The 23,827-nt window shown below is 44.6% G+C and overlaps 1 protein-coding gene across 2 annotated transcripts in view; it reads left to right on the top strand.

The window, feature by feature from the left end:
* PLEC (plectin) overlaps nucleotides 1–23,827 on the top strand; it is an 831,873-nt gene that overhangs the window by 163,436 nt on the left and 644,610 nt on the right. For both annotated transcript variants that reach the window (XM_069220980.1, XM_069220972.1), the window contains exon 2: nucleotides 18,826–19,015. In XM_069220980.1, coding sequence (XP_069077081.1) covers nucleotides 18,826–19,015 — 190 coding nt within the window. The remainder of the gene's footprint in view (nucleotides 1–18,825; nucleotides 19,016–23,827) is intronic.

Here is a 23,827-nt window from a genome sequence, read left to right as displayed (position 1 = left end):
TTATATTATAATGCACTGATTAACACAACCAAAATAAAATCATACCTTCATATGAAAGAAGCTAGGCAAGTAAGTGTAACATAGGGACCTTTTAATCTTGAAGATTAACTCTTTTTTATGAAAAGGCAGATTGAGGCCTTCCGCTAGGTGTCCGACCATGGAGGTAATACCGGAAGTACTATGGCACGTGCCTCGACAGATCCGGACATGGAGAGCTCGCCTGTACCTAATCCACGTGCTCCACACTCTGCCTTTGAATTGGTCAGTTGATTTGCTTCACTTCACAACCATTCCTGGTGTCAGTGCTTAATTTGTAAAAACGATAAGTGCCCGCGCCCTTCTCAGGGGGCCATTGCCACTCGCACCACCCATTGTTCCTTCAGGCAATGCCAGTGTCAGTACCAACACAACCAGTAACATCACACTCATACAAGAGTGACAATTCAAACTATTTCAGGCCCCTAAAGCTATAGCTTGGACGGCAGGTATCCATTATATTCAATGTATATTGAATCAATGAACAACCATGATTATGCTCATACCTAATTTAGACAAACAGTGCCACCATGAGGAAGACTGTCGTAACAGCTGGTGTTGGCAATTAAGTGCTGGTGCTGAGCACCGGAAACCACTGGCTCAAATTAGGCAGTGCTGGTCATGTTCTTCAACATGCAGGGGATAAGCGTGAAAGCTTGCATTCACTTTGTATCTCAAAAAGGAAGCAAAGTGAACCTCAGTTCTCTGTTGTATGGTATTTATATTTTTTATATTTCTTTATTTATACATATTTATGTTTTGCACAATCTGTCGGTATTTTATCCATATTTATTTTTTGTTCTATGAGAAAATATGTTTTTATTTATATCTTTGCACATATTTAATGAATATGGATGCCTGTTGTTCTTCAGTATTGTGATTAGTCATTTACAACAATACGTCAGCACTATGTTACACGTGAATGTATTTGCCTACAGCACTTAATGCTTCACAGGGCAATCACATCCCTATTTTTTAATTCACTACATAGTCAATATGCCCAGCTAATCATCTGTCACTCACGTCTGACAGCCTGAAGAGTCACTCAAATGATGACATAATTTACCATTTTTCCGGTGTTCGACAGAAAATGGTCAGGAAGGCAAATTGTTTCCTGTATATAGGTAATCTCAAAAAGTCGGTAAAATGAAAACTGGGAGCTTAAATTATAATTTACTTTTCATTGAGCCACTGTGTACCTCATCAAGGTTCTGACCCTGCGACCTATCATGCCCACTCCCCCCTACAGCCTCCCCACACTCAACGCCCTTCTACAAGTTAGGACAACTCTGCATGCCCACTTAGTTTAATCAGATTTACCTGATAACAAGCCAACACAATGCTCACTATTAGGTCTGGGCGGAGTTCACAGAGTTCCGCGTGCACTATGCTGAGTTCCGCAAGCAGTGGAGTGTGTTAGGTCACGCTGTTCGTGCTGATTTTTAGCGCTGGGTGTTTTTCTCCGCTGAAAAATCAGCATGAATGGCGCCACGCGCAGCGCAAGAGGGTGATGCCTCTTTTCTGCAATACATGTGGCAAATACATTGATTTACCACGCGAGACAATAACTTCTTCAAGTGTGATCTTTGTAGTGCCCTTCTTCATCGGCTAGGCAGGTCTGGTTCGGCCAGCTGGGCTAGAGGATGAAAACTTTGCATAGTTCCTTTAAAAATCATGAGCACTGAGCGCTATGCAAAATTATGTTGAGCGCTATATAAATGGATTTGACGCTAGACACTGCACTCCGGAGACTAGGTAAGTCTGGAACAGAGATATGAGGTAACAGAGAAAGGAATAAGGGTCTGGTAGTGACTTAAAAAACAGGAGGGGAGAGGCTGAGGTACTGGCCTCACATTGAGTTACAAACTGCAGGACTAAGGGCCTGATTCCGATCTTGGCGGATGGGATACTCAGTCACAAATGTGACGGATATTCCATCCACCGAATTACAAGTTCCATTATATCCATTGGAACTTGTAATACAGTGAGTGGGATATCTGTCACATTTGTGACTGAGTATCCCATCCACCAAGATCATAATCAGGCCTTTTGGGTGGTATGAGGGCCTGAGTGTAAAATCCTGCCACTTCTTTGGTGATGTCTGCAGACCAGTGCTTAATTTGAGCCAGCGTTTGCTGTCAGCACCAGCACTAAATGTTCAACACCAACACTTATGAGTGCAGCCCATACACTCTATTTTTGAGGTTAACACATCAGCAGCATGTTTGACAATTAAACATACATTAACAATAAATAATATCAGTTCGTCCAGCCAACTCTGACAACATTGGCAGCCTGGAACAGTCCTAATAGCTGTAGGAGTGTGTTGATCAGCAGTTGTGTTGATAATGACATTTGGCAGGAGGGGCAGGGACAGTGAGTGGTACAAGCCTCCTGTGAAATACCTTGGACCCTGGCACTCACTTTTGTTTTACAAATTAAGCATTGCTGCAGAGAGATCCTTCCTGTACACCTTTCTCCTTTCACCTAATTAGGATGTATACCTTGGGAGCCCCTTAACAGTGTAATTCCATCTTCTTTGAGAAATAGGTGATGCAACCACTCTGACAAACGCACTGTGTGTGGATGCAGAAAGGCATACTGTTGGATCCAGATGGCCTAAATGGAGGTAGGAACAGGAGCCATTCCTATGAAGGGGGTGCGTATCTGTTCATCCCCCTTGTCTAGTTCAGAGGGATTCAGAGGGATTCTTTCTTCACATGCAGGCCCAGGATCACAGGTGCACTAAAGAAAGAAAGGGAATCAATCAAAGCTTACACACTTCTGATTACATGTGGATGATGTGTTAGATCCATTGAACTCACAAAAACTACCTTCTCCAATGTCATTGGATGCATTTATCGTGTGCTTCAAAGCACTGATGATGAATGTGACTTATGTATACTTTTATTATAGCTCACTGAAGCATACTTCTCCACTACCAGATGACCCCTCCTCATAAATCCAAAATGCTGTGGTTGCTATACTGTAAGTGTTAGTGGAAAACAAAGCAGTTTAAATGGAAATGCAAATCCTACATGCCTTCTGCCTATCAAGCAAATATAAAGAAAAGCAGTGTGACCCCAAATATATAGCACAAGTAGAGAATTGTCCGGAGGTACCTGAATTCCAAATGTATGTTAAGAGGGAAACTTCCAGTGGGTCACAAGTGACACTATTGCAACATGGAGAATGATAATAGATAACTGTATCTAACTAAAGCATTCAAAAACAAACAATGAGCTCAATAAAAAGAAAAGAGTGTTACACAAGAGAACACAAACAAAACAGACTCCTCACCTCTTACATTGCCATCAAGAGGATACACGTTCTTGGCAAATGAAGTGCAACCAAGCGAAAGGAACATTGCATGTGTCATTACGATCATAGAGCGAGTCACCATAATCAGACTCACTTTCCTCGGCTTTCTAATGGGCAAAGGTGGAACAGTAAATGTCATAGACTCAGAGTTTGTGAGAATTTGTCATGGCAACCAATGAATAATGGAGCCATTCAGATGGTACAAAATTAAAATGCATTGGAACGCCAGGCCACTGGAGTTTAACAGATAAATACTACGTTACAGATAAGGGAATTAATGTAGAAATGGTTTCATAAAATGTGAAAATTGAAGCATTGCATTACATGTAGATAAAATCAGTACGTTGGTCACAGAATATTACATGTGAGTCAAATGCCATCTCTAAAAATGGTGCAAAAGGAGTTCAGTGCACCATTACAGATCATAGACAAAGATACACGATGAACACTATGGCTATTCCCAGTAGTGCCTGTCTTTAAGAAAGGGCAGAGGTCTAATCTGCTTATGTGTAGACATGTGATGAATAAATGAGGCAATTCATTACACATAAGTATCATAATACTATGATCCAGCATCAAATCCGGAATATTTTCTGCTTCCAGCCTAAAATAGTGTCAGGCAAATACAGCACAGAATTAGTAAAAACAATGCTCCGTAGTGTATAAATAGAGTTGCGTGCAGATCTTGTTCTATCTTTAAACCTTTACTTTCTGAAGTTCCCAACTTTGCAAATTCTATAAGCTAGCTACTATACTTTGGTTGATTGTTGCATTTGCTTTCCATACGAATTATACATTTTACTACCTGCAGCTTTAATCACACCAACTTCACAATGGGTTTTCCTTTTTTCCTTTATCTAAAAAAGACCATTGTGCAAATGCGTACATTACCGATAGTTTACCAAGCCATAGCACCCCTTTGATGTTTGGTGACACTTCAGTGTTCTTCAAACTAAAGACAGGTACAAACCATGTGAATGAAATCCAGTTCTGTATCACTGTGTCTTTGGCAGTCCCCCTCCATGTCTTTTCTCATCTTGTGGAAGATCTTCAAGGTGAGGTCCATCCTCTTTAGCAATGTAAAATTATATGTTTAGAATTTGCATTCCTGGATGCCCCCTTTGTGCATAAAAAGGTCCTTCACTTTTTATAGTCTGTTATTTGACTTAACAAAAATGTTCCCCATTTATCTGAAAATTTTCGCTAACACCTTAGGCATTCTTGAAAACAATGACTTTGTCTGCTTGTCTTATGGACTGAACAGTGCTACCAACACAATTAATTCCAAAATGATACCCTATGCCTTTGCTTCTCTTCCTATACTAAACCCCGTCTTTTCAAAGTCACATTGCGTCAAGAGGAGGGAGACACAATTAAAATGCTCACTCTTCAGCACAAGGTTCATGAACAAAAAACACATCAACATATTTGATCTACTCTCAGATTCACACTAGACCTTACCTTCAATGCTGAGCTGGAGAAATAGGCTACTTCCAATGCACTTATCCCGTAAACTCAAACAGGGTTCCATCGGGGGAGTAGCACAGAAGATAACCCGGTGGTCCTCTCCACATTGATTGAGTCAGCGAATCAAAAACTAGCTGCTGCTTTGTATGCCGCATTTATTGATTATACGACAGGCTTTGCTAAAGTGGACAGAGCAAGACTATGGCGAAAGCTCTATAACTGGGGCATTCCCTCCACGCTGCTGCGAGCAGTAGTGAGTCTGTATGCTAAATTGTGGGTCAAAGTTAAAGTTGCAGAAAATAGAGTGACGCAAAAGATCTGGACCACCCAGGGTTTGAAACGGGGTTGTATTTTGGCTCCCTTGTTATTTGATCTATACCCGGCAGATCTTAAGAGTGCTTTGCAGCAATAAATGCTTTCCCACACAAGTTTGCAGGGGTACACCTGCAATGTTTGCAGTATGCTGGCAACACTATTCTTTTTGACTATACTGCAGTTGGCATGCAGTGAGTGTTACATGCCCTGTCACATTACTGTAAGGGACACTTGATCTCTAATAATGCCTCCAAGACTAAAATTATGGGTTTTGGGAGAAAGAAAGTTAAGAAACACAATTTTGTATTAGATCAGGTTAAAATTGAGTTGGTTTCCAACTTCAAATGTTTAGGTGTCTATTTCAACCTGCGAGGCACACACTATGCTCAGCTTGACTCTATCAAAGGAATGGCGATAGCCATGTCCATTAGCTTTCAGAAACTCTTGAATCATATGTCAGGCCCAGATTTGACCCCAATGTGCAGAGTTATAGATGCAAAGCTAATTCCAACATTAGCATATGGCTCATTGACTTTTAAAGGTATGCTTTCCACTTGGCTTGACAAGGCACAGTGTCAGTCCTATAGATGACTATTGCAGCTCCCGAATGCATCACCATCCTCCCAATTCGATTAGAATTTAATCTAAGCAAGCAAACAATCACGGAGGAAACAATAGTTTTAATTTATTACTTAAAGCTTAAGGCAGCTCCTCCTGGATCATTGAGAAGTCTTATCTGGCTAAGCATGCAGAGCAACAAATCGGAGGGATTATGTCAGCAAATCTACCTCTGCCTAGGGAGTTAAAGAGATTATTAATTGAAATTTCCCCCTAAGGCAACAAGCAAACCTGCTTACAAAAAATGCAAGGATGAGATCTACAGAGGAGGACAGATTGGAGCTGGCTACTAAGGCCATGCCGACCTAGTGGTAGGGCACTATATCGATCTATCGCCGTGAATCTGGGTTGAAAAAAAAAAGAATTAATTAGATTGAGATCTGGAATCATACCCCTAAAATCTTACAAATCCGGCCGTCTGAAGGGCACTGTAGAGCTGCAGTGCAGATTATGTGAGTACAACCTCGAATCGCTACTGCACATAATCTGCGTTTGTAATAACCTGAGGGGTCTGAGAGACTTCTGGTTGGTGCCTGTGTTCCGCAGGCTCGGGATCAGAAAGTGCCAGAGTGCAGTGGGGTTTATCCCCAGCTATCTGTAGGATTTCTAAAAGCTTTCAAGGCAGCAGTTATATCTCTGAACAGGCCTGCCATATAGTGTCAAAGTAGTTAACATTCATGCGCCAGGCACTTTGTTGATATTCGCACTATTCCGGTTGTCTGCCTTTGGGAGGTGATGTGTGCCTGCACGGGGGAATAATGAAAAACTGCAGCCCTATTGCTGATGTATTTAGCTATTTTAATCTTTTGTTCGTTGTACTTCGGAGAAATTTGCACTTTATCATTAGGGGTCCTGGCTGATCGGATTGGGAGGTTCTTGGAGTTTGCACGTAAGGTACTGGGTATGTCAAGAGTTCAAGTGCCTTACGCGGAAAGGGGCCCCTTGCTTCAGTTAGCTGCTACATTTGGTAACTTTGGAGGATGAAGTTGAAGAGGTTTGGTTTTAAGTAACTAAAGCCTTATGCACAAAGATTTTTATTTATGTATTTTATTTTTTAGAAATTTGCACTTTATCAATGTTTTAGATGTCCAATGTAAAATTAGGGTGAGTTTGTCTCAACATGAAGCGACACGGCGCATTGAACAAGGTGAATGAATGATTATATTGTGTTTTACTGGCATTCTTTATTTATTACATTGTTATGGATTTAACTAACTACACAATAAACGTTTACCTACGTACCTACCTTACATTCATTACTAAAAACGTTGCTCTGGATAGGCCCCACACCTAGGAGCCTTGAAGGCATTGTTCATGAATTTGGCATAATCAACAAATATCATATTGGCATACATTGAAAATTTCACATTGAACAACTGCAAATACTTGGTGACCACCCCACTCTTACTCTTGTAGGAGTGAGTGTTCCTTCCTCTTATATAGATCAGTTTACTAGAACCCTAGAAAGACCCCTGGGCACAGCAGGCAAAATCTTCGTTTGTTGACCTGATGCATGGCCACCCTCTCACAATACATCAAGATAGGCATGTCTCTCTCCATCCCGCTACACCACGGGCTCACCCAGGGGTCTATTTTTGTCCTATCTCTACTTATCACGCACTTCAAACCCCGGTGTGATTTCTTTGTGTAAATCCATCGTCTCACACCAAGTTAGCCAAAGACACTCAGAAACCCTTCAGAGTCCCTTGCTAATGCCAATTTCATGCTTAGCAAAGACACTGACCAGTGCACAGGCCTAGAGGATGCCTCATAACCTGAAATGAAATCTGCCCATTATGATGGAATTGCTTCTCGCCTCTGTCTCACCACTCCTGTTCAAGGCTGGCACTCGCCACCAGGTTTTCTGATTACAAGCTTTCTATCGTAGAATGAACCCAATGTCTGGGCGTCATTATCAACAAACAATTCAGTCTCTACAAACACTCAAACACTGGTGCAAGAAATGCTAAATGCAAACTGAGGCTCATACAATGAAAAAACCCTTTCTCTTTGAGCAGGGCTCAAAGTTGTCTTTCAGTCTTTGGTGCTGTCCAGACTCTCCCATGCTCCGGTATGTATGTATGTCCAAGTATGTATGTATATGATATTTCTATAGCACAAACCTAGCTGAAAGGCAGCAGAGCTCTTCTCTGAAAAGGACCCTCATGCTTACATAGTTTTTGGAGCAAACAAATGGACTAAATCATCTCTTTGCTTACATGTTGGTGATGGCTCCCCGCGAGGGCAGATTCATCTTTAAAACCGAGAGCTCAGTGCACATATTTCACATCCCGACTCTCCGTACCACGTACTATCTAGCTCTGAAACCAACATTTTCTGGGATCCTAATGCCTACACAGCACTAACACTATATAATTGGTGACCCACATTTTCAAAAACCAAGTACCTTGAATCTCTCCTTTTCAGGCCACACTCACAGAATGTGTGCCTGTACCCCATGCATGCTGTCCATCACCCTTCCAACTTAAAGAGATCAGACTAGTCCTTTTCACTCGCCACTTCCTGTCCTTTCCTCCCTAGTGTTTCCTCTCTCTCTAGTGGGGCTGAAAGGCACACAGATCTCCTACCTGGGCTTCCTGTATGGCTCTGAATTTACTGAACTTTCCTCGACTATGCTGTGGTCTCACTGGTGGAGACTGTGAATCATTTGTAAATGTAGTATCTTTTCCCCCTTATCTTCGATCAGTCAGATTACTTAAATTGGTATTCCTTAACGTTTGTATTCCTATAAATTGCCATTTATTTTCCAAGTTTTTTTGGAACATATTTGATTTGGATTTGAGTAAGACATCACCCAGGGGTGGACAGTGGTCATGAAATATGGCATTAGACTTCAAAGCCTCACAGAGGCTCAGCAAAAATATGGGATAACACCTTTAAACCATCATCACAACAACAGATATCACATATTATTTGCAGAAGAATTTCAGCCAACATTGCATCCAAAAGTGTTACTATTGTATGAGCGGAGCTATAGCAGTGTACAATGTACAGACTGTCTAGAGGGAGTCAGGAAGTCTAGGATATCTTGTCTACAATAAAACTGTAAACTTTGCACTTGTATAGCGCACTACTCACCTGTTAGGCTCTCAAGGCGCTGTATGCATACCGCTGTGGAACCCCTCGTGGATTTTCCCTGTGAGGCACCCACTCTTGGACAGCCCCAGGGTTAAGCCAGGCATCCAAGCGCTGTCAGGGCCATTGTGGACATTAAGCAAGCTATTGCCCAGAGTTACAGAGTGGGACCCATTAATTAGATTAGGCACTGAGGCGAGAATTATCTGGTCCAAGGGAATGGAGCCCAAGACCCACAAGGGCCATATCCCAGGCCATATCTCTGCATCAGGGTCTGCACTCTAACCATTGTGCCACACGTCACCACATAAAAGGAAGGGGGGAAGTGTAAAAGAAACCCCCAACAAGAGAAAAAGAGCATATGAAAAATAAAGAAACTCCCCAAACCGTTGTAAACCACATGAAGGGGCTGCCTAATGCGAGTAGGGTAAAGGAGATGTGACCAATTAAAAGGAAGTGGGAAGGGATACGGTGCATCAAGTCATCATGGCCTTACTGATGGGATGGTCATTCATGGTGAAAAGGTAATGTCCAGGTGTATGGGAGGAAAGTGGACAGTGTAGCATAGATCTTACCTTCACCCAGGACTCCGCTCGGGTTCAGATCAATATGTGACCTCTTACCCTATTGTGGCCCCCGGGGTAATATGTCTGTCATCCTCGGAAATGCTCTCCTGGTCATCAGACCCCCAAAACAAAGCCCCCCTCCGGGTTCTTCAAGGTATCTAAAATCTCAACCCATAGCCTCACCACTGGCCTCTCCTCCTGGAGCAGTGCCCTCTCATTGAGTAACATCTTTTACCCGGGTCCCCATCACTGGTCCCATCCTCTATTTCCAAGCCACGGCAATTTGCCTCTTGGATAACACAAGGTCGAGGAATCTGGTGCCCACTTTGCATTTGGGCAGTCTATCAAACAGCCCGAGCAAGCAGACCTCCTGGGAGGGCATAAGGGAGCAGCCCAGGGTGGTGTCGAGTGCATCAATAACCGTGTTCCAGAAGGGGTGTCATGTGTACAAAATCAGCATCTAAATGACTGCATCTGGGGCACCTGCGTGGTTCTCCACCATAAACTACTTGAAGTCTGTGAGGTGTCATATATGTCATGTGCATGTAAATAAATTGTGTGAATGTTAGTCTCATATCCCTCAAGACGATTTTGGGATAAGCCAGGATTTTACGCTACTCAGGGTCTGAAATTTCCCGGTCAAATGTACCCTCCCATCTCCACCACAACACCAACAAAGGCTTTTAGGTCATCTCGGATAGTGATCTGTAAAACCATGTCACTAAATGTCTAGCAGTGCCCATGGAGACCAAAAGTTGAAGCACTGCGTGAGTGGGAAGTTCCTCATGCCCTCCGGACCATAAGTCCCTAAAGGTGCAGGCCAGCGCCTGATGCAAGAAGGTACTATCCCTTGGGCAAGCCATGGTTGGAGACCAACTCTTCAAATGGGATTAAGGCACCCTATTGAAAGCAATCACCCACCGTCACAAGGCCTGCTGCCATCCAAGCAGATAGCTTTCCGGCTGTGAAGAAGGATAAGGGGTCTCCGTGTGGTAGGCCTACCAACAGCAGCCCCAGAGCATAAAGTGACACCCTGCAGCCTTCCCCACACAACTCCTCCAGTAGTGTAGGACCACCGTCAGCAACACACCCATGCGTGTAATTCCAGCTGTCGGACAGATCATTCGGGCCAGCAAGGCGCCTAGGTGGGCAGATGTTCCCAACTCCTCCAGGTGTTTTCCAAGATATTCCTACAATGTTTTGGTTGCTTTCTCAAAAACTTGTCTTTGGTCTACTTGCTATATCGAGCGCTCTGACACCCTATGAGCATTGTATGTGCTATTTAAAAATACAAAATAAATTATCCCCCAGAGGGCAGTTTTCTGGTTGCAGTATGAGATTATCTCCCTCTTAGAGATTGGCAATTTGCTTTTCTCCAAATCCCAGCTGCTCAAATGTTGTCTCAGTGTAATATGGGCCAGATTTACTAAGCCCTTGTATTGCCATTGCGTCATGCAGAGCGACGCAAGAGTTTAAGTGATATTTGATAAGCCGCGCAAAAGGTACATTGCGTGGTTCTGTGGGCTTAGTAAATCCAGAGTAACGCAAATCATTGCATTGCGTTACTCTGAGCTGGGAAGGCATTTCATGGGTGGAGTGTGGGCCTTTCCATGCTGCCACCCATGGGTTTTGGTACATTGCCAGATTTACTAAGGTTAGTAGACCCAGGAATCCGTCAAATTGCTATGCCATCCCACAGATGCGTAACGAAGAGAAATATGTGTATTTCTTCTTGTTATTTCCTCCTTAGAAAGAAGAAAATGCCTCTGAGCATTGTTTTTGTGCAGGAAGAATGTGTCACTTACTATCTTAGTTAATCTGGCACATTCCTGCCCTCTCTATTCACGCAGTGCAGCATGTTCTCCTGCTAGTAAATCTGGGCCCTGGTTCCTCCAGCTGGTTGGGAATCTCACTCCGCCCAGATCTTCTGTACCACTGCAGCCAATTTGTTATATGTTAAAAAGGCACTCAGCAAATCATTTCCTAAAGTCTGTGTTCTTTTCAGAGCTACTGGAGATTGTCAGAAGGGTTTACTTTGAAACTTTAAGGGCACTTAGGGTGTTATTCTAACTTTGGAGGAGGTGTTAATCCGTCCCAAAAGTGACGGAAAAGTGACGGATTTACCACCAGCCGTATTACGAGTCCATTATATCCTATGGAACTCGTAATACGGCTGGTGGTATATCCGTCACTTTACCGTCACTTTTGGGACGGATTAACACTCCTCCAAAGTTAGAATAACCCCCTTAGTCCCTTGGCTGGGCTGCTGGCATTAATATATCTGGTGCCTGAGAAATACATCCCTTCATTTTACTGGGTGGCCCTGGGCAGACTTCACCAGGAAACAGTGTAATGTACATTTATGCATCATAGAGTCCTCCCACTACTCCTATGTAATAGGAAACTACAGAAAGATAACATATAAAATTGGAATGAGCGATGTATAGGTGTCTCGTACATATGGCTCGAGGGGAAATGTGTGGTAAGTGTATGCATACAGATGCCAGCCTTTCACTCTTACAAGTGGAAAAAGTTGTCTCAGCTACAGACTTAGAACAGAAACATCATACTTTCTGATGCGGCTTGAAGTCACGCTCTAGCAAATGAACTGCAGGTCTCAATACCTGTGGGTGACTGGGCAATGTCTGTGATGCGACAGGACACTCACAAGCTGTAAAATAAACTGTGAGCTACTGTGACCTTTCTGTGCTACTGAGGACTCCCTGGAAGACCGATTTCATGATAAGCATATTTAAAATAAGTCATAAGCAAATTATCTCTGTTAATTTGCATTCAAGTTCAAAAGAGGTCCGCCAATAGAGAGTTTTAAAGATGGCTGCCCATGGAGACTTTTAAAGATGGCTGCCCATAGAGAGTTTTAAAGATGGCCACCCAAAGAGACTTTTAAAGATGGCTGCCCATGGAGACTTTTAAAGATGGCTGCCCATAGAGAGTTTTAAAGATGGCCACCCAAAGAGACTTTTAAAGATGGCTGCCCATGGAGACCTTTGAAGATGGCTGCCAATAGAGAGTTTTAAAGATGGTTGGCCATAGAGTGGCAGGGTCGGGAGAAGAGGACTAAATGAAGCATGACTTTATTGAAAATTGTGGGTATTACTGTAATTGTTATTTGTCTGGGCAAGCAAAGAGTTACGTATATGTGTTTGTAAGGTTGTATATGTGTATGTATCAACTGTGAACCAAGCCAGGGTAAACGGAGTGCTCTTCAAAACCAAAAGAAAAGAATACTGTCAAGCTGGAAGAGAGGGTTGTATGACAAAATATTTGTTACAACAATATTGTGACACAACAATATCATGGCAAAAATATTGTCAACAAAAATACCGCCTTACCCTTATATACTTTGTAAATAAACTGCCAAAATATCGAAAAAAATGTATCTATTGTCAAAAATGTTCAGATAACTTCATCGCTAGTCGGATCCTGCCCTGGCAGCAAGATTCAATGAACTTTTCTGCAAGACCGCCAGGGATGCCATGCATGGTAGCTGTGTTGATGCGGGCAGGGAGGCGGACCCAGGGCAGTGCTCTCAGGGTAGGAGGTGCCTTAATCCCTTAGAGTACCATGTACAAAATATTAGCTTATTTGGTCTAGGTTTTCTATTATTAGTTCCAGTTGGTGATATTTTTGACCGTGATATTTAGAACATGATATTTATGTAAAACTCAATTCTGCCAGCAATATACTAGTGCCACACCAGCAGAAGAGACCAAGGGCTTGGACGGCAGTTCTGACGTTGTTTTGTGGAAGAACAGTTCACGTTCTTTAGAAGATAGAGCTGGAACCAGGTAGTCTTGGTCTTTTTATGAGTGATGTGCTGTTTCAGGGAGCGGTCGATGTCAATGGTGAATCCAGGGGACATGGCGTTCAGTTACACCTACAGTTAGAAGATGTTCAGGTTCATGTCGTGTAGCCAGGCTTGGACTAGTTCCCGCACGTCGCTCTTAGGGAAAAGTAGCAACTTTTCTAAGAGAAAAGAAGGAATTCAGTCTTGGTGGTTTGAGTCTCAGGTAGGTAGAGGACATCCAGTTCTGGTTATGGTACAGGAAAGTGCTTGAGGCGCTGAATGTTAAAAGGAGGGAAAACTTTTATGTAAAATTACTCGTTGCTGGTGTACTTGTGAAATTTGATTATTTGTGTGTGAATAGGGCTCTGAGAGGGTCCATGGAGATGTTGATGATTACTGGGGACAGGTTGTAGCTCTGGGGTTCTCCCCATGTGACTGGGAGATTCTGGCATTTCGAGATACTCATGTCGACAAAGGGTTATCGATTGGATAGGTAAGAGGAGTACCAGCATGTCTCAGAGGCACCTTTTTCATAGTAATCAATGGACTCCACCCTTCCATTTATGAACACTGGCCAGCTGGTTCGCTTTAATAAAAAAAAAAACTTTTACAGATTTTTACAAGTTTAAGTGAAGGACGTAATATTACAACTTTTGCTTAAGTATAGAGAATCCAGCACACGCTCTCTACCCCTGCCACATATATCAAGTGGTGGGGTAAGGATGGGGACGACGGGGATAGGGGGGTAATAAAGTAAAAAAATGTCAAACTTACCATTCGTCACAGCCGCCATCCTCTCCTGCCGCCCCACTCGTCCTCCTTTCCTGTTCTAGTGTCCCAGCATTCGCTGGGACACCAGAAGAAGCTCCCCAGCAATCCTGGCGCTGCTTACATGCTAAACATAGCATGAAAGCAGCGTCAGATTGGTCTGAGTGGCAGTGACTGTTTCTCAGACACAACCCTGGGGCCTGTGCAGTTTCTCCAGTCCAGCTGTGTACGCAGCCTGGCTGGAGAAACCTAAGTTTGCATGTGTGTTTAGACGGCCGTCTTAGGCCGTCCAAACACACATGCGCACTTAGTGCACAAACTTCCTCATCCCCCCTTTCAACCCCTGTGGCGTCGCCCCGCCCCTCCCTGCACCTGCCGGCTGAGCCAGCAGCAGAAAAATAAAACAATATTCAAATATTGTTTTATTTTTCTGCTGCTGGCTCTTAGCCAGCGGGGCGACGCTCCTCCGCCATTGCTGAGGAGCCGCCCCTGGGGCAGACATGCTTTGGGCTTCCGGAAGAGGGGGAGGGGAAGGAGCCCGGGTTAAAGTAGTGCTTTGTGGTTGCTTCTTCTGTCAGCCAAGCCAACAGGTCAACAATCACCATCAGCCACAGGTTATCAAGTCTTGTTGTTTCCCTCCTGCTGGATACAGGAGATTGTCCGTGAACCAGTCGCAAGGGTGCCGTGGGCTCTAATGTAAGCAACGACAATGGGTCCCCATTTCCTGGTTTGGTAGAAAAAAAAGCAGTTATAATGGAGATCCAGCGGTCTCAACAGGCCCCTGGGCCCTGGTGCCACTGCATATGCTGCACTATTGTTAGCTACACTCCTGCATGCAATTGTGAGGTGGAATGAACGAGGTTCTGGAGTCGCGGCTTGCACAGTGGTAGTGCTGGAATCCTGTGCAATGTCAGCATTTAGATTTGTTTCCAGTGTTGAAAGGGTTATTGACACTCACAGGTTCAACAGAAAATAAGTGCAAATTATATAAAAAAATTCAGTAACCGTTTAATTGTTCACAGTTTTATTAGTAAAGATACTTTACTGCACCATTAGTATCAATATTTCACTAACCATCGCCTACATTTTTTTTTTCATTTCCACCATCCGAAACATAAGTATTTTCAGCAGCTCCATATTTACCTAAGGAACAATCAACCCCTTTTTATGGCAAGCATTGGGAAAGCCAATAGATCTGTCCTTTTTGACCTATTGGCTTTCCCAATGCTGTTTGCCAATCTTGAACAGCATCTTGAAAAAAGCAATCACATGGCTTCTGCCTGCGTCATTTTGTAAGTGCATGCATTTTTTTAATTTACAGATTAACTAATGAGTGGAGTTCCCTGAGGTAGGGGGTGATGAGGGTTTGTCTAGGGAGATCAGGACAAGTCTGGCTTCGGTGTTCTGTATGGTCTGTAGTCGTTGGAGGAGGTGAGCTGCGATCCCTGCACAGAGAGCTTTGTTGGCTGAAGACGAGGGCCTGGGTGATGGTGTGTCTTGAGCTTTGGGGTAAACATTTGAATATATTACAAAGCGGAGGATGAAGAAGTAGAAGGAGGAGATGCTGTTGACCTGAGTCATCATGGTTAGCTTGTTGTCCAGAATGATGTCTGAGTTCCTAGCGTGGTCAGTGGGCGTAGGAGTAGGTCAGAGTTCTCAGGCCCACCAGGATGCATCCCATGGGGAGCTTTTGTTTCTGAAGATCAATACCTCTGTCTTGTACGTGTTGAGCATCAGGAAGTTGTCCTTCACCCAGTTGGCAACATCTGCTATGCAGTTGTTTAAACTGGTCTTGGTGCTGGTGGTGTCTTCAGAGAAGGAGAGGATGAAAGTGTGTCACCTGCATAGGATATGATGTTGAGTCCATGGGTTTTGACGGTGCTTGCTAAAGGTGTCATATATGCGTTGAAGAAGGTGGGCCTGAGCGAGGATCCTTGGGGTACTCCACAGATGATTTCCTTGGGTTCAGAGGTGGAGGGGGAAAGGCAAGCTTTTTGCATTCAAACGGAGAGGAAAGAGACGATCCATCTGAAAGTGGCTTTGTGGACACCTATGTTGTGCAGACTTGTGATGAGTGTGTGGTGGGAGACTGTATCGAAGGCTACAGAGAAGTCTAGGAGGAGCAGAGCCGCAGTCTCTCCTCAGGCGGCTAGGTCTCAGATGCCTTCGATAGCTGCAATGAGGGCTGTCTCAGGCAGGGGTTGCTACAGAATCCGGAATGGGAGGAGTCAAGTAAGAGGTTCTGTTTTAGATGTGGAGAGAGTAGATGGTTGATGACTTTTTCTAATACTTTGGCTGGGAACTGGAGCAGGGACATTGATTGGTAGTTGTTGAGTTTGCTAAGGTCTGCCGATGCTATCTTTAGTAGGGCATTAACTTCTGCGTGCTTCCAGTCCTCAGGGAAAGTGGTCACGGCAATTGAGGTGTTGAACAAGGTAGTAAGTACGTGGCTGATTCTGGCTTTGCCTAAGTTGCCTAAGTTTGCCTAAGTGGTGAGGGGCTGGGTCAGTTGGGGCCCCTGGGTGGACCGAGTTCATGATGGAGGTGGGGTCCTGTGGGGGCGAGCTGTCTCCACTTGGTTAGTCAGATGTCTCTGGTGGTAGTGGGGTCGTTGTGTTGCTTGAAGAAGTTGGTGGCTTTCGCCTCGGGTTTGAAGTTTCTGTAGATGTTGGCAATCTTGTTGTGGAAGAAATTTGCAATGTTATTGCAGAGTTCCTGTAAGGGAGTCATTTTGTTTGTTGCAGCCCAGGGGTTGGATGTTGAAGAGTTATTTGCTGTTCTTGGAGCTTGATTCGATGCATGAGGCTAATGCCTATTTCTTCAATTCCCTCAACTGCCCGTGGTAGTGATTGAGAGCTGCCTTGAAGGCGGGCTTGTCGGTCGTGTCCTTGCCGGTACGCCACCTTTAGCAGTTCAGAGGTCTTCAGTGTTCCAGCTAGCCTGCTTGGTAGACTTTCCGTGGCTGTTGCTGCAGATGGGAGCGATGCGGTCAGCACAGTTGATGATCTAATTGTTGACGTGTCTGATGTTCTGTTCTAGGTTGTTGGAAGAGATGGGGTAGGTGGTTGTGAAGGTGTTGATCCATGTGTCCTTCGGGCCTTTGCTCCAGCTGCAATGGGAGCATTAGGCAGCCTGGGGGCAGAGGGCTGTGAACTGGTAATGTTGAACTGGACGGAGGAGTGGTCAGTCCAGATGAATTCCATGGTGTGGCTGTACCTGATACGAACGCTGGAGATGAAGATGGGGTCTAGTGTGTGGCATGCGGTGTGCATGAGGTCGTGGACAAGTTGGGTGAGTCCGATGTTGTTCATGGTGTTAAGGGGGTTAGTAGGGTTGAAGTCAGTTCAGGTATGCATCTTGCTTTTGGCACGACTTTGGCACACCTTTGGTATGCCGCACTGCAGGCTCCTTTAAGTAGGTCCTGGGGTGGGCTAGGATTCTATTAGTGGGAAGAACGGTGAGTGGGAAAACCTGGGCAGCCGGGCAACGGCTTTGCCATTTGGTCAAAGAGCAGCAAATGGATCAGGCTGGAAAAAGCAGGAACTGTGGGCCACAGGCAAGTGGCAGGCTAGGTGCCCAGGTGCCTACTAGTGCAGTCGCGCTAACGCCAGCATTAAGTAGGTCCTGGAGAGAGCGGGGCTTCTGTTGGCAGAAAGAACGGTGAGCGGGAAAACCTGGGTGGGAAAACCCAGGCAGCGGCAGTGTAACTTGATCAAATGGCAGCAACTGGATCAGACTGGAGCAAGCAGGAACTGGAGGCCACAGGCAAGTGGCAGGTTAGGTGCCCAAGTGCCTACTAGTGCGGTTGTGCTGCAGACTTCATTAACTACTTCCTCCATCGCTCATTATTCCTCCAAACTTGTTTCTCATATATTATTCTTGTTTTGTTAGTTGCCCCCTTTGTATTGCAACAACTAGCTGGACAGAGTGACCCCACCATTCCTTGTAACCTGGAGTTCCTTTAACACTTAATATATTACCGTAATAGCACAGGCTAAGCTAATTGATGCTTGAAAAGTAAAATTTGCATGACTATCTGAAACTTTATTAAACAGTTGTGTTTCCATTAAACAGTGTTAAGTAGCTAATATTGCCATGAATTAGGAGTAGCCCTGGTTCACTACGGCCTTCTTGCAGAACATGGCAGCCATTGTGGAAAAGTATTGTTTTCACATGGGCCATCCACAACACTGAAATATACCATCATGTTGAGCAGTTTTATATAGTTTTAGTTGTAGTTACGAAATGTAAGCCTAAAGTTACTTTCTAAAATATTTTGATCTTACTTCTTTCTAGAGGAATGAAGTCAGGGTTGATAAAGTGGAACTAGAAACATAGCTCGATTTAAACTTTCTACTAATGATTCAGCCATCTTGGATTGACAAAACACCCATGCAGGTAGAAAGCGGGAAGGGAATAGTGGGGGTAATATGGCGTTTTAAGTTAAAAGCATCACAAAACCATTATTTTCTAAAGCACTAGATTTTTTAAATTACTTTTTGCATACTCAAGTGTAAATACTTTTCAGACATAATTGCTTGAAAATTGTTTAACTGTGATGGAATGGATAGACAACAAACAGTTACGCTGTATGAGACTTTCTGTTTAACTTTATGAAAAGTTACAGCATAAGTGAAGCAACTTCAGTTTGTGTGAATTGGACACAGTATCACTCCACACTTTTGTTAGGCTGATCCTAAATAACTGAGAGAGGCTTCAGACCTGTTGAATGTTTAACCCTCTGATATTCACTAGCCCTGTAGCCCCTCAAGAGGGACCCTGTTGACCAGAACTTGCTGATGCTGATGGACTTGTTTGCTTCTTCTGCAGGAGCTGAAGTTACTGGAGAAGAAGGTGAGGATGGAGGAGGAGAACGAGAGCGTCAGCAGCGGGTCGCCGACACCCGGCGACACGCTGCCGTGGAACCTGTCCAAGAACCAACGAACCAAGCGGTCCAAGTCGGCCTCAGGTAGCGGGATCGTCCTGGACGCGGCCGAGAGGGCAGTGATACGGATAGCAGGTAGGATGGAGGCCGAGGCAAGGGTGGGGGGTGTGATTTGAGTCCAAAGAAGAAGCTAGGTCATTAATTTATCTTTCAATGTATTAGTAGTAGGGTATGTGTCGTGTGTAAGCGAGCTAACATTTCGATACATGAAGAGTTGAGAAGAGAAATAGGGGGTAAGAAACACACCACTGTGAACATTTAAAACAAACCACATTTGTTGTGTCAAGTTTCTTAGTGTTCACAGGTTTGGGAGAAGTACACTTTTTGTCAGATCTGCTTTATGTCTGGACTATAAATCAGTATGGGGGCCTTTAACAACCGTTATAGCCCACTGTGGCGGGCTATAATGCTATTTTAACAAGCCACAGTTTCTTGCTTTCACAAAAAATGTTTCAAACTAGTACAATGGCAAGTCAACAGGTTCGAAGTTTGTTAACTATCACTTTCTGTAAAACCTCAAGGTCAAACATCATTTGGTGTCGATCCATCTGCCCAATCATTTGGACATTTGCTTGCTCAATAGGTTTTTACCAAAGTTAGCTGGCATGTGTAGCGTGATGTTCAGCAGCAGTGATTCCCTAGCACAAAGAACAAGTACAGCACAGATGCCAGCTTCGGCAGAAGTAGTGTGGGCTTCACTCACATGCATGGAAACAGCAAAGTGTCCATCAGATCTTATCTCGAGTACAAGGAACAGTTACAGGAGCAGTGCAAGCTTCATTCACATGCATGGAAAAAGCAAAGAGTCCATCAGATCTTATCTCGAGTACAAGGAACAGTTACAGCAGCAGTGCAAGCTTCACTCACATGCATGGAAACAGCAAAGTGCCCATCAGATCTTATCTGAGGTACACAGAACAGTTACAGGAGCAGTGTAAGCTTCATTCACATGCATGGAAACAGCAAAGTGCCCATCAGATCGTATCTGAGGTACACAGAACAGTTACAGGAGCAGTGCAAGCTTCATTCACATGCATGGAAAAAGCAAAGAGTCCATCAGATCTTATCTCGAGTACAAGGAACAGTTACAGGAGCAGTGCAAGCTTCATTCACATTCATGGAAACAGTAAAGTGTACATCAGATCTTATCTGGGGTACACAGAACAGTTACAGGAGCAGTGCAAGCTTCACTCACATGCATGGAAACAGCAAAGTGTCCATCAGATCTTATCTGAGGTACACAGAACAGTTACAGCAGCAGTGCAAGCTTCACTCACATGCATGGAAACAGCAAAGTGTCCATCAGATCTTATCTGAGGTACACAGAACAGTTAGAGGAGCAGTGCAAGCTTCACTCACATGCATGGAAACAGCAAAGAGTCCAGCAGATCTTATCTCGGGTACACAGAACTGTTACAGGAGCAGTGCAAGCTTCACTCACATGCATGGAAACAGCAAAGAGTCCATCAGATCTTATCTGGGGTACACTGAACAGTTACAGGAGCAGTGCAAGCTTCACTCACATGCATGGAAACAGCAAAGAGTCCATCAGATCTTATCTGAGGTACACAGAACAGTTACAGGAGCAGTGCAAGCTTCATTCACATGCATGGAAAAAGCAAAGAGTCCATCAGATCTTATCTCGAGTACAAGGAACAGTTACAGCAGCAGTGCAAGCTTCACTCACATGCATGGAAACAGCAAAGTGTCTATCAGATCTTATCTGAGGTACACAGAACAGTTACAGCAGCAGTGCAAGCTTCACTCACATGCATGGAAACAGCAAAGAGTCCAGCAGATCTTATCTGGGGTACACTGAACAGTTACAGGAGCAGTGCAAGCTTCACTCACATGCATGGAAACAGCAAAGAGTCCAGCAGATCTTATCTGGGGTACACTGAACAGTTACAGGAGCAGTGCAAGCTTCATTCACATGCATGGAAAAAGCAAAGAGTACATCAGATCTTATCTCGAGTACAAGGAACAGTTACAGGAGCAGTGCAAGCTTCACTCACATGCATGGAAACAGCAAAGTGCCCATCAGATCTTATCTCAGGCACACATAATTGTTACAGCAGAGGCATCAGCAGGGAAAGTGTCCAATTCTCTTTCTTTCTCTCTCGGTCTCTTTCTCTGTCACACACACACACACTCACACAAGCTTTTCTTTCATACACACAGCAGAGTTACAGCAGTAGTGCAAGCTTAGCTTTTTCCTTGAACCTCTTTGAGTTCTCATATTGAATTACCTCAATGAGGCTAAAAGTATAACTAGGCTTTGTGATTGGTTTGTTGGAATGGAGAGGGAGAGTTATTAAAGCCTTCAGAATAGGGCCAGTGCATACATCACTGGCAAGTCCCATCTGCAGTGTTGTGTCCAGTTCTGAAAGTTTCAAGCTTCCTCTGGATTCTTGTGTCCAGGTGGCTCATGTGAAGTATTGCTCCAAGGTCGCCTCTGCCATGTCGTGTCTCTGTCTGGAGGCCACATCACTGTATGACCTGGTGCTGGAGACCAGATATAGCCCATTGTGTCTAGTTATAGAGCTGCTGTCATGTTTTGCCTCCTCAGTACTATTGCGCCCACATATCTGATGGTCTTTGGAGGGTATAGACGGAATTTTGTGATAAATGCCTGAGGCAGTGCCTGGACTGCTGAATGCGCAAATAGTGACTGCAGGATGGCGGGCAGAACCAATGGATATTCAACAGCACAGTGATGGTGGGTGGTTCATGGATGCAGACTGGGTGATGGGTGGTGACCGGATAGATGCCGGGTAGAGGATGCCGGGTGGGAGGGCAGTAGACTGTTATGGAACGGTGAGTGCTGAAAGAGTGCTATCCGGTGATTGGTGGATGGCTGATGGTGAATGAATAGATGGATTGTGGAAGGTGGGGAAATGGTAACACAGCGAATTGATGATGAATAAATGGTCGGTGACCATTAGAGGAGAAGTGATGAATGGTGAGTGCTTGGAAGCTCGGTGTTAATTGTCTATGGATGGTGTACAGTGAACAGCAAACACTCACCAGGGTGCACCTTATCAAGGTGTAATGGGGCCATTGCTATGGACACAATTTCTGCCTTAGAGGTGGGCAGTAGTGATACCTCAACCAGCCTCGTGCACCAGGCCCCTTCGCTTAGCAATGTCAACAATGCACTCTGCACCAGTGATGCTGAACGCCTTCTGTGCCTAAACGTAGAAAAGGACTGAATGGCTATTGGGCGACTTGTCATGAAGGTCTCTGTGGGTAGTAGCAACTGCTGGAGGTACGGCGCTCTGCGGTGTGACATCTTTGTACTAGCAGATGCTCTGAGGCTGGCCTCTCATGATGTACTCAGTCTTTGTACATACTTTCTGTCTGTAGAGATGTGGAAGGTAAATCATTCTTTCCCAAATAGGCCACTAAGTCTGTAAGTGACCTGGCCACCATATTTGTTACATTTTTCGGAACGAGCAAAAACAAAAAAAGACTTGTCTGCCAGAGCGTCAGCGATATTGTTAGTTTTTCCTGCAAGGGATTGCCATGCAAGGTCAAGTTCAAATTCACTGGAAGCCTCACCCTATATAAGACCTGCTTACTGATGCCATGGAGATGACAATTGTTTAGCTGCTGGGAAGCTGGGAATGTGTTTCCTGAACGGAGACATCTCCACCACCCCAGAGTTAGTGGTTCAACTCTATGTGAAGAGGGGAGCAGAGAGGTGCGTGGGCCCGAGACCTGACAACATCAGTCCAGCCCACGTCGGTCGGAGTCCAGGCGCACCTGCGGAGTGGCCCCCGGCGCTACACAAAGTGTGGGGTGCCACCGGAAGGCTGAGGGCAGAGCGGAGCAGGCATGGAATTGTATCGGAAACCCTGGAAAACTGTGTATTTTACCTGCAGGCCCTATGTTTGAATCTGAGCAGGGTAAGCTCATCGTTTTATCTCAAGGTGAAAGCGTAGCTTTATGTTGGTTCATTAGAAAAATGTACTCTCAGCTGGATGTTTTTTGTATGTCACAGAGGCCTTTTATCCACCATGTGCTTTATAAAGACAGAGAACTCAAACTCTGTGGTAAATCATGATAATCTGGATGCAGGATTATGATGGGGGCACTTTATTCTGTCTAATACCAAAACGAAAACAGCTACTTTAATTCATAGGGTCCCACGTGTGTGAAGTCCATTTGTACCTCTAAAGTTCACTTGTCTAGTGTGCACTGAGCTGCTTTTGCAAGGAGGGAAGGATTGGCAGATGGTAATGAATTATAATAAATATACATGGACGGTACAAGTCACTGCTTGAGATATATTAAGTGAGGTGCAACATGTAGAGGATTACAAAGTGTTTATTGTCAAAGGATGAAAATGGCTTGATGGTTCCATAGGTTTGCTTTATGTCATTATTAAAGCGCCAAAAGTACATTCGGAGCAGTGGACAGTACATTAATGCCTGCTGCACTGAAAAGCGCTTCAATACCTCGTCAGGGGTAGTAAAACACTAAATAAATCCACATACAATACATGTTATGAATTGTAGCCCACAGCCAAGGATTATTCTACTTATAAAGGTCTTTTCTCCAATTTAAAAGCTTGAGCTGTAGGTGAGCCTAGAGTGGGCCTAGAATCAAGGAAAGGACCAGGGGTGGGCCGCGAGCTCCACTCCACTGGCAGAGCTAACGGAGTTTTTGGGTCTCCTCGCTCTGCTTAGAGCGTGGAGTCCGACCAAACACTCTGCTAGCCCGTGGAGCGGAGCTCACCACATGCGCACACAGATGGTGAACTGATGGTGAATGAGACTGTCTGCACTCGCGCTGTGTGGCCCATAACTGGGTTGCAGTGCGCACTCGCGGCCAGCACGGAGCTGCTGCCGGCGCCACCTCGGATCCAGGCCTTCCTCTGCCAGC

Source organism: Pleurodeles waltl, chromosome 2_2, assembly GCF_031143425.1.
Source record: "Pleurodeles waltl isolate 20211129_DDA chromosome 2_2, aPleWal1.hap1.20221129, whole genome shotgun sequence".
Classification (NCBI taxonomy): domain Eukaryota; kingdom Metazoa; phylum Chordata; class Amphibia; order Caudata; family Salamandridae; genus Pleurodeles; species Pleurodeles waltl.
The sequence above is the reverse complement of the archived record's forward strand: the minus strand, read 5'-3'. Positions and strand labels throughout refer to the sequence as shown.